The 12,500-nt window shown below is 37.4% G+C and overlaps 1 protein-coding gene across 9 annotated transcripts in view; it reads left to right on the forward strand.

The window, feature by feature from the left end:
- The window catches only part of ABCC9 (ATP binding cassette subfamily C member 9), a 1,652,866-nt gene that overhangs the window by 612,052 nt on the left and 1,028,314 nt on the right, over window positions 1–12,500 (forward strand). For all 9 annotated transcript variants that reach the window (XM_044087794.1, XM_044087796.1, XM_044087793.1 and 6 more), the window contains exon 8: window positions 7,297–7,503. In XM_044087794.1, the coding sequence (XP_043943729.1) occupies window positions 7,297–7,503 (207 nt within the window). The remainder of the gene's footprint in view (window positions 1–7,296; window positions 7,504–12,500) is intronic.

Consider the following 12,500-nt stretch of genomic DNA (forward strand, 5'->3'; position numbering starts at 1 on the left):
CATACAGGGTAGTATTCACAACTTTAATGATCATTGCTCTAATCATTAAGGTACAGGTGTTATTACAATACCCTATGGCCTTGGTTTTTGCAGTGATATGTTTGTACACAGTGTATACTTTAACTGTCTTATAGCTAAATTCTTACATCTCTTACCTGGTAGACCTGTGGAAGGAATGCTTGTTGGCATGAGTGACAGGATTTGTTTTAATATACATTTTCTGAAGGTTAAAATCAAATGTATGTCATTACTTCATGACTGCAATTCTGAGATCATCCCACTGATTTGCCAGGGGAACAGAGGAGTAGGCAGAAAATATGAGCCAATTATCTGAACATTCTGAAAAATCTGTACAGTTAAGAGGTATGATTATGCATACAGCTTACTACCACTGTCAGGATTCGAACCATTGCTGTGTCTGCTAATATACAATTTAAGTCACAATAGAGTGTGCTATTTGGATATTGCTGTCTGTTGTTTTAGTGTTTTCTGTCTAAGTCTCTCTTGGTTGTACAATCTGACCTTGAAATTACAACAGTCTTACACAGACATTCCTACACATACTTTTATGTAGCACAGTGTGAGAAACAGTGGTTGACATAACAGTATTATTCTGATATCAGATGTTACTGAATGCTACATGTCAGGCCATGCTATACCAGAGTAAACACTACCAGTCCAGGAGTTAAATCTTTATTGCCAGGCACAGCTTTTTTTTTATCTAACAGACCTGTGGAGGGAATGTTTGTTATCACTACCTGACTGTTTATACATATATTCCCAGATTCCAGTTAATATTATGCACATACCTCTCAATCTCTTAATGCACACACTCTGGACAAAGCTTGACAACTTGGGGGTAAAAAGAGGGACATGTTTTGAATATTGCTGTCATAAACTTGTAGAGTTGCATGAGTGACAGAATTTGTTTTAATATACATTTTCAGAAGGTTTTGAGGTCTGAAAATCAAATGTATGTCATTATTTCATGACTATAATTCTGAGACCATCCCACTGATTTGTCAGGGGGACAGAGGAACAAGCAGAAAATATGGGCCAATTATCTGGACATTCTGACAAATCTGTACATTTGAGAGGTTTGATTATGCATACAGCTTACTACCACTCCCAGGATTCGAACCATGCTGTGTCTGCCAAAAATACAACAATTTAAGTTGCAGTAGACTGTGCTATTTGGATATTGTTGTCTATCTCTTCAGTCTTTTCTGTCTAAGTCTCTCTTGGTTGTACAATCTGGTCTTGTACTTACAACAGTCTTAAACAGACATTCCTAGAAATTTTTTTATGTAGCACAATGTGGGTAACAGTAGTTAATACAACATTACTATTCAGGGAATGCACCAATAATGCCATACAATACCAGAGTAAACACAACCAGTCCAGGATTTAGAGCTTTATTGCCAGGCAGTTACAGTTTTATTTAAATGTGACCTATATGGGACTATTACTATCATATTGTCTGGTTTATTCAGTACAACCCATAGAACAGTTTTTATACTGCCAGATGACATTCTACTACTTTATATTTATTTGGTATGACTACTACAAGCAGGATTGTTACTCAGCAGCCTCGTGATGCAACCTTTTCAGCCTACTTGCATGGGCTTCCTGATTCACAGCCCACTTAGCTGCAGCTGTAAAGGAAATAGAGACATATTTAGGCATACCTATCTATCACATACACATGCTGGACTTTAGTAAACAGAAATGGTATGACTACTTACACACTGCTGAGACATCACCCTTCTGTCTTGCTTCTTGGACCCACTCATCCAAGAGTGCCCTCTTTCTCTGCTTCAAGTCAGCATAGTGGTGCCTGACCTGGTTACCAGTCCAAGAGATACCAGTGGCACTGGTGATATCACGGGCGAGATGGTCCCAGGCCTCCACTTTATATTGGGAGCCCTGGTACTGGCCCTGCAGCAGTCTCTCATCATGTTCTTTTACCAGGAGTCCTATCATGACCTTGGACTCCTGTATGCCTCAGCAATGCACCCAGAAGTGCAATCCCTCTCCGACTCCTCCCATCCTGAATACAGTGGGAAGCTGCAACCAGTTATGAGCTGTATTCCCACCTGTGGGGTTTAAATGTGGCCAATTTCCCACCCTTTGCCATGATTGGATGGCTTTGAATATGCTCAGCTAAGCTAAGCTACGGGCAAACCTGCTAGCTAAGGTTGGCATTACTTAAAGGGACAGGTTCAGCACTGCTTACCAATAGGCAAATCCGCTTAGTTGAGCTACTCTTTGCTTAGCAGTCATATTTACACAATGCTTACACCTGGTAAGCAGAGCTGTGCAATGCTTAGCATTGCTTATTTTTCATTTTATAGACTATCTGCTATATGGCATTGATTCATCATTCATTACATGTTATACATTTGTTTACTGTCCCTGACATCCCTCAATGTGCTTTCATTACATTTATTCATGTGTGACTATACTGCATGGGGCATTTGTGTTTATATGGGGATTTCACAACTTTATAAAAGATAGTCCAGTAGCACAAACACAAGAGCGGACAACTGACCGTAAATTCCACTGTTTATTTAAACGAAAAAATGGTAAGCGCTTTTGGCTGTCTTACTCCAGCCTTCATCAGACAAAGTTAAAATGCTGGTTGTACCAATTTTATAATGCTACCAATACAACAATTATCCAATAAATCAATTCATTGTTCAAATACTAATTAAATCAAGTACTGATATAATATATATGAAAACACATAAATACTTCCTTTTTACATAAAAAATATATATGTATATATAATATGATTATGATATCAATATACATCATGAACTAATATGATGATTTTAATTTATTTGATGTTCCTACCCTTAAGTGATGTGAATATAAATATGGTAATATCCAAAATAAATAAATGAATGGATAATATGTATGCATTTAAAAACATATTATAAATATTTGTTTTGAAAAATACATATGATATAAGCATACATTTTAAACCCATATTGAATAAAAATATTGAATAAAAATATTAATAAAAATACCTCCGTAAATGTATAATGAATGATATATAATTTTACTATAAAACACATTAAAAATGTATGATATATGTTAAAAATGTTGTTTAACCACATATGGGAAATGTACCTGTGTTTACCTATTAAGAGCTCTTAATTTTAAAATACTAGTAATAGAAATAGAATCATTTAAACCTGGGAATACTGTGGCATTTAAAAATACTTGCCACCAGTATTCCTTTGACTCTAATATGATCTTCCAAGGACCTAATCTGGGTGAAGAAATGACTTGTTCCAATACTAGGAACTTGAAATTATGTGTTGAGTGTTGCATTATGTGTCTGTATAATGCATTATTTCCTGAACGCCTGCTGATGTCATAAAGATGCTCATAAATACGCTGCTTTAATTTCCGTTCAGTCTTACCTATATAATAGGCTGAACATTGTGTACATAAGGCTGCGTACACTACCCCAGAGGTATTACAGTTGTATTTTCCTTTTACTTGTATACTGACACTATTTATGCATACCTGCTCGGTTTCCATAATATGTGAGCAATACCTACACATATTACATTTTCTCACAGAGCCTATGTGATTTCTCTGTGAATTTGAAACAGTATTACACCAATCCTTTAAATTACTATCTCTTTTATATATAATAGAAGGATGTGCCCCTAATAGGTTTACCAATGGTACATCCCCTTTTATAAAAAAACAGTTTTTTATAATTAGCTCCTTTATAAGCTCCGAATCCTGCATGTAGGTGGTGATAAAAGATGTATTAGCCTTGTTGAAGTTTACCTTATTAGAATTACCCATATTACAATGTGTGTCACCACCAGAACTATTGTTGTTCTCCATTGTTTCTGATGACTGTTCAATAGTATGTTGCTCTGTGGAGTGTGAAATAATAAAATCAGCTCCTTCCAATAATGGTCTATAAAAACCACTTTCCCTCTTAATAACAACTTCATGCAATAGAGTTTGAACAAATTGCTCTGGATATTCCCTATTTTTAAACATACTAACTATATACACCGCTTACCAATAGGCAATTCCGCTTAGTTGGGCTACTCTTTGCTTAGCAGTCATATTTACACAATGCTTACACCTGGTAAGCAGAGCTGTGCAATGCTTAGCATTGCTTATTTTTCATTTTATAGACTATCTGCTATATGGCATTGATTCATCATTCATTACATGTTATACATTTGTTTACTGTCCCTGACATCCCTCAATGTGCTTTCATTACATTTATTCATGTGTGACCATACTGCATGGGGCATTTGTGTTTATATGGGGATTTCACAACTTTATTAAACTGACACCTCACATCTGGACCTAATGAGGCGCTCCATTTAACAAATATATATTATTTAGTAGGTAATACTAAAAAAAAAATTATGCACTGCTTTCACATGTAAAATGTGAATTGGTTATAATGGGGATGAAATTGGAAATAGCTGCTCACAAAGCATCCGCTCTAACCACGACACTATTGCAATATTGCTTATGTTGGATGTCTCTTGCTGTTTAATTTCTTGTGCTGTTTAAGCTGGACTAAGCATAGCTAAGCAACAGACACACCCATGCAGCTATGCTTAAACTTTATCGCATTTATAAAAAAAAAAAAAAAAAGTTTTGTTGTGCTATTCTATCTATACCATTCAGAATATCCCTGCTAATGTTAAACCTGTTATTTTATCAACTTTCTGCTTTGTGGGATTATTGTCCCTTTTGGCTTTGTCCACATTCCTTACACTGATGGGTTGGGAGGTGTGCGCTATGTGCTTATGCTACCTGTGGTATCTTAATAACTTTTGGCTTGGCAGCACATAAATCTGTATTCATCATTCATTGATTACAGTCAAAATTATAAGATTTACAGTCAAGTCCTATAAGTGGCTGTCATTGATGGGCATGGGGGCTGTCTGTGATGTGTGAAGTGTAGGTGGGGTGTTACAGGTTTTGCAGTGAATCTAAAAATAGGAAGTTGGCCATAAGTTTTTTTTTCACTTTCCAACACATTCAGGCATCAACACTGTACCTAATAAGTGGTTGTTTTTAGTGATCTGGGCAGGATGTATGTGACTGCAGCTGTTCATTTGCAGAGTGTCACATTGAGCTGTATCATTACCCATTACAGTTTGGTACTCTGGTTGAGTTTTTGGATCTGTTTTCTTCTGTGTGGAGTCTGCATATAGTCCCTTTCCTCTGTGTGGATTTTGCCTATGGGCATTGTTTTTTTCCTCCCAGACCATTAGCTTTATAATATATGCCTCTGACCAGTTGTACTTTTACTTTCATCCCTACCTAACACCAGAGGAGTACATAGAGGGTAGCTGTCTTTTTTGGAAGGGTTGGAAGGTAAATATTTTTTTCCATTTTATTAGTGAACTACTGTTTTGTTAACTTTGAACATTAAACTTTAGACATAACATGTTATTGCTTGAATGAAAAAAATAAGATTGAATTTCTTTCTTTATTCATGATTTTTTTAGGCCATTATTAGATCAAAAGGTTATAAAAGGATATCTTATGTGAACATCAGAGGATCTAAGGCCATATGCCAACTGGGGACTTGGCAGTCCCCAGACCTCAGGCTTAATTGAGTTATATCCTCCAAGTTTACTATCATGGATTCTTGGCCAGTTAGGATATAGTTGATACAGTTTATACCCTGCATGGAGCCCTACAGTGCTCAGTTTTTAGTTAAAAAGAAAAAAAATAGCAAATCTATTCTTTTTTAAACAGCTGCAAACTGCTTGCTACAAATGCAGCAAGCAGTTGCTACAGTTTATACCTAACATGGAACAGTGTTACAGTGCTGAGGTTTCTGTCTCCGAACACCAAAGGTCTATAGACTTGGTAGTCAATGCTTTATAAGCTAGTCAAAGTCTGTGTCTTATAAGGTAGTAGTTAATACTGTAAAAATTTAGTTTTTGTAGCCTTGAACTGTAATAAAGCTTTTTTTGTAATGGAATTTACTTTGCATATTGCTGGCACCCTGGTAATCTTAGTTTTGAAAATTAAACTCAAGTGCCTTGGTGCCTTGTTTTAATATGATCTACATTATCAGCAAAATAAAATTTAATTGCTGTCCAGGATACATAGCTTTTTCATTAATTTCATATGTTCTACCACCTGATTTTCAAACTAAAGGGAATTATCTGTATTTTCCCAAAGACATAACTTTACATGTATGTATACTGAAAGATATGTCAAGTTGTTTAATAACAGTGTTGATCTCACTTATATGGGTAATGTAATGATTGACACTGATTTATCATCATTGGCATATTTTCATTGCCAGCAGATAATTAATGATGAGGCAAATACCAGACTGAATAAGTATGGTTTGAGGCCAAAACCCTGTTGGACAACAGCCTTTCTATCCACCCCATCAGAACATCTGCATAATCTGTCTTGTAACCAATTGTCAGTCCATCTTGTTTTGTGGTGTGGTCCTCACTGCAATGTATGTCACAATGGTTTGAGTAGAAACTAGAAGGAGCTTCAATTGTCTGCTGCTGGAATGTCCTTTGCCCTGGGAGAATGGAATGTTAGCTGACATTGTTCCATGAGGAACGCATATTGTAAGGCAGCAATGAGATTGCAAAGGCATCAGTAAAATAAACATTGGAATGCCATCCATATTTAGTGTATCAGGCCAACATGAGGAATATAAACATAAAGAGAAAAGTCCTTAACAGCAATGGATGACCAACAGGTTCTTCAGTCTAGTATCCCATTATTCTGGCAAAAAGTATGGTGACCCTTTTGAAAGGAAGAAGGCCCTTCCAAAGATGGAGGATGTGGAGTGCTACAGCATGTAGGACAATGACAATTAATAGCTAATCGGGAAGACAATAAACAGGTAGATAATTAAGATGGTGAGATCAAAAAAGTTTGTTTATATCTTGAATAGAAATTTCAATATAGTTGAATAAAATCAATTTTCTTTCACTGATGCTAACTCTCCCCCTTTCTGTATTTAAGGCTTGAATTCATCTTCAACAAAGTTTGAATGAAATAGCAAGCGCAATAAAGTGTTATCATACACTGTGTACTATAAAACCAGGCATCATCATATCTCTCTTTTCTTTGTATCTTATATTAAACTTTCGGTTGAAACTTGTTTTACTCTAATGCAGAACCTGCTGTAAGAAGTTTCTGCTAATTTCATACTAGCTAGCTATACAGAGTAATTGAGGCAAGCATGCCAGTTTTAACATATATTTTTGTAAAGTCCATAATGGTGATAGTTCCATTTTCTTTTATTTGCAGAAAAAAGTTTTTGATCAGCCTGGATCTACTCCATCCATGTGGTTATCCATGTACAGAGCGTTTGGTCGCCCAATCCTTCTCAGCAGTATGTTTCGCTACTTGGCAGATCTTTTGGGTTTTGCTGGACCTCTTTGTATTTATGGCATTGTGAACCCTATGGGACATGATCAACCTCAAAATCAGACGAATGTACCAGCTAATCCAAACGTGAGTTTATTCTTTAATAACCCATTTCTAAGAATATTATTTATATAATGGTAATGTAATATCATCTGATGTAAGTTTTTACTATCTGGAGTAGTATCTACAAAGTTAAAAACTTGCTTGGTCAGGCACAGCAAACATATGCTTTATCTTTCTCAGCAAACGTTATGCAGTACATGGTTGTCCAAGCTACAGGAATGTAGTCAGCTAAGTAAATGTGGGTCTATTAATCCTACAAGTGTGCTTCTAAGTATTACAATCATATAAACCACTGCAGTTTTACAGCTTTATTTCACACTTCTTATGAGTACACCAAAATGTCACATTACAAATGTGAGTTTACAATGAGAGCTCACACACTGACACACACACACACACACACACACACACACACACACACACACACACACACACACACACACACACACACACACACACACACACACAAACACACACACACACGATATAGAACAGAAAGGACAGTAAACACCCTAATAATGGGCAATTTCAACTACCCCACCATTAACTGGCAAAACTACTCATGTACCAACTCTTTTGCTCAACCTTTTCTGCAATTCATAAATACCAATGCCTTAGATCAACTTATCCACACCCTCACCAGAGGCAGCAATATCTTAGACCTGGTCATTACCAACATAGACGACTGGTGTTCCACACCAGAGGTCAATTCCTCATTGGTCAGATCCAACCACAAGCTAACCAGATTAGACATCCACATCCCACCCACACCCCTCGTTAGGGAAACCACCATAAAAAATTTCTCCGAAGCCAACTTCATGCTTCTTAAGACAGAATTGGCAAACATCATGACACCCATGCAGACAGACAATAGAGGCACGACTGCTGAATCCTACACAAATGTACTTTATAAGCACTTACACGAGTGCATGGATCATGCTATCCCTAACAGAACCAATATGTTATCCTCCAAAAAAAGGAAGCCAGTCTGGTGATCCCCTACCATAAACAAACTCTACAACAGAAGAAAGAAGCTGCTGCAAAAAAGAGTAAAATCCCATGATTGGAGGAACTCCCTGGTCAGCCTCAGTAAGAAGCTGAGATCCCTCATAAAATCCTCCAATGCTAGTTATGAAAACAAAATCACCACTGATTCTAAAGAAAACCACAATGCATTCTATAGCTATGTCAAGAATCTCAATGGCAACACTCAGATCTGCTCTGAGTTACAGCACAATGGTACTAAATATATAGAACCAACTGATATTGCCATCATCCTGGCAGATAGGTTCAGTGCTAACTTTACCCCCCCTCTCACCATTTAAAGGGCCCATCTCTATACAGGAAGAATGCAAAATTCCTGTAATGACAGCCCCACAGGTAAAAGCCACACTCTCCAAAGCCAAGAACACAGCATCCATGGGACCTGACAACATCCCAGGCTGCGTTCTACATGAACTACAGAATGAACTGGCACTCCATCTAAGCACCGTGTTCAATCATAGCCTCACCTCAGGCTTTATGCCCACTGAATGGCACACAGTGACGGTTATCCCACTCCACAAAGGGGGAGCCACCATGGACCCCAGGAACTACTGCCCCATTAGCTTAACGAGCCTGGTCTGCAAGACCATGGAACATATCATCATGGAACCTATAAACAAAGACATTGGTAATCTCCAAACTCTGGACCCCACCCAGGTTGGGTTTGTAAAAGGCAGATCATGTCTCCTAGACCTGAAATACTTCTTTGAAGCAGTCACCAAAGTCGAAGACGAGGGCAATGTGGTTCACACAGCCTATCTAGATTTTGCCAAGGATTTTGACACCATGCCCCACTCTGAAATTATAGATAAAATCACTAAACTAGGTATAAATCCCTATGTCACAAGATGGGTTGCCAACTGGCTCACTGACAGAACCCACACTGTGAAAGTAGCAGACTCCAAATCCGACTTCAGACCAGTGACAAGTGGAGTACCATAGGGTTCAGTCCTGGGTCCTCTCCTGTTTGGCATCTACTTTTCTGAAGTACCGGCTAACAAAGAAGGTCTTTGGATAATGAAGTTCGCAGATGGCTGCAAACTAGGAGCCATAATTGAAACTCCTAACAATATGGACATCCTACAAATGGGCCTCACTGAGACAGATGCCTGGTGCCAAAACTATGGCCTCAAGCTCAATGTCAAAAAGTGCATTGTCATTCCCTTTGGTAAAAACTCTGTACCCATGAGCTACCACATAGGTGGTAGTCTACTTAACACCGAAAGTGTGATAAGAGACCTTGGGACACAGGTGGACAGTAGTCTTTCATTTGATAATCACATTGCCACAGTAGTCAGGAAACCCTTCTATGTGGCACACCTCATCACAAAAGGTTTCTCGTCCAGGAAAAAAAAGGTCATTGTTTCACTTTACTTGTCACTCATTAGACCCATTATAGAGTACAGTGCCCCTTTTGGTATGTACCTCATAAGACATCTACAACAACTGGAAAGGCTGCAGAAATATCCCACAAAGAGGATTGCTGGCCTCAAACAGACGCCCTACGCAGACCGTCTCAAAAAACTCCAGCTTTACTCCATCGCATATTGCCTACTCAGAGGTGATCTCTGCCTAACATACAAAGCTATGTCAAACCCACAGCTGTTGGACATGTTCCACTTAAAGAAATCCCAATCCCTCCGAGCTACACACTCTAGGGGCCTAAACCTTGTCACCACAATAAACAGAACATGTTGGAGGGATAGAGTCCTGTCCCAGACACTTCCCATACTCTGGAGCAAACTACCTATATATATATATATCAAACAAAGCTTCTCATTGGCACTCTTCAAGAAAAATCTTGATGACTGGATGGGAAATAGGAAATTCACCCCGGGGATCATCTCTGTGGCTCTGCTCGACAGGGGCACAGGAAAATAATTTTCTTGGGTGGTGAAAGCCAGAGTACCTTTTTGGCTAGGCCTGTATAGGCCCTAGGGCTGATAGCCTAGTACCTACCTATGAACCTAAGAATTGTAGGCAGCTATTACTAAAGTTTGCAAAAAGAAAAATCCTGGGTATCGCTCAACATCTCAGAAAACCCACTATGCAACCTATACTGGGTCAAAAAGAAACAAAGAAGAAACTTTGCAGTGTGAAGGGTGTGAAGTTCACTTCTTAAAATAGGTTATGCACCTAGTTCACTAAAAATTGAACTGTAAAATATGTACTAAAAATAAAAATAGAAAATACTAGTAGGTAGTCCACAGGTGAGTTAAAAATGGAATATCGTTTATTGAAGCACACAAACAAGCGATCCTAGTAGAGTATAATGAAAAGCATCAAAAACATTAATTATTTACATATACTCAGGTTGTTTGGAACAAGGAAGTGGTTACAGAGGGTGGTTCTGTTAAGAGCAATAAAAGCAATAAACTCATTCATTTTACCAAGCCCCCCTTCCCCATTAACATCATAGTGTAAACTGAGATTGTGCTAACATAGAATTGAAACTAAAAAGCTACGGACAAATTAAAATAAATAATATAAGAAGAGCTTATTAATGCTAACTTATTAATCCAAACGTTATTAATTCATAAACTATCTAACAAACTATCACTAACAAAATGACTAACTAATTAACTAACAAAAAGATCTACCACTTGACATCTATCAGAATAAATATTAATAACTTATAAACTGAAACACTTTTAACAAAGATCACTTTCGTACCAAACAAATACTTCCAGCAGATTTGTGTGCAAAAAACATATCATAATATTAAAGAACATGTGTATAAATTTACAAGTGAACACCTAAGTAGGCTGAAAACCATAGCTGTAGTTGCTAAGGTGGAAATACAATGAAAAATGTTAAAAATAAAGTATTAAGGCCCTAGTGATCTGTACAAGTGTGACATCTAACTAGGAAAACACTTAGTTTGAATGAGTAAAAGGATCAGAAAACAGAACCAATTTAAGTCATTGTCATTTTAAAATATTTACAGTGTTTGATATTTGTTTATAACAATATTAGCATTTGTAATATTAGCAAGTAATGTCAGCATCAATCAGTCCCATATCAGACTTTTAATAATCTTTTAAACAGTGGGGCAGTTTTTTGAGTTCTAGTATGCTTTTTATGGCGCAATAATAATTAAGCCCCAGTTTTCTAAAAGAGATGAGTTCAGTTTCAGCTGCCACTGTAGTTCATGCTTTTCTAAAAGATTAGGGATGTCTCCTTCCAGTTCCAAAAAGTCCACACACATGCTCAGTAATTTGAAATTTAAAGCCAGTGTATCTTTTGTAAAGCTGCAGGTGCCAATCCAGTGCATTATTCTTGCACTTAGCTCTAATTTCAGAAAGATAACCAGAAATCCTTTTTTTTAGTCTAAGCATTTCCTCACATAAAATGCTTCCCAGTCATTGCAGTTTGCCCTGTAAACCACCTGCCCTGAGTTACAGTCACCTCCTGCATTGGTTTTAATCAGTTTCTTTAAATAAGGGCAGAAAAACATGTCTCCCCCCTGTATGCACTGACAAAAAATGCAGCTGGCTCCACACTTATTGGTGCATGTATCCAGTGATCTGGGGGGCCCTTCCTTCAGCCCAACTCCTGGTGTTTCTAACTTTCCTATACACAAAGGAGGGAGCTTCTCCGAGGATGTCCATTAGATACGAGCTTTCAGTAATTACGGCCCAGTTCTCTCTAATAATATTAATGATGCTGTGATAGTCAACAGTAAAAGTCAACATAAAACTGTCTTTAGATTTGTTGTCCATAGATTTCTTTAAAATCCTCCTAATAGGGCTATAAAGTGGGGGTGAATTTATACTTTTTAGTTTAACTATAGGTTCCAGAATGCTTCTTAACATACTGCTTTCATATCCCCTCACCAAAAATCATTTTCAAAATCTCTTCAGAGCAGGAACAAGGTTTAAGAGGCAGGATTTGAATGAACTATATAATGCTTAACTGACAATGACTGGCTGGTTTATAAGTGATGTATAATTACAACTACAGTTGTTTCAATGGTG

Source organism: Protopterus annectens, chromosome 11.part0, assembly GCF_019279795.1.
Source record: "Protopterus annectens isolate FY-2018-M chromosome 11.part0, PAN1.0, whole genome shotgun sequence".
NCBI lineage: Eukaryota > Metazoa > Chordata > Ceratodontiformes > Protopteridae > Protopterus > Protopterus annectens.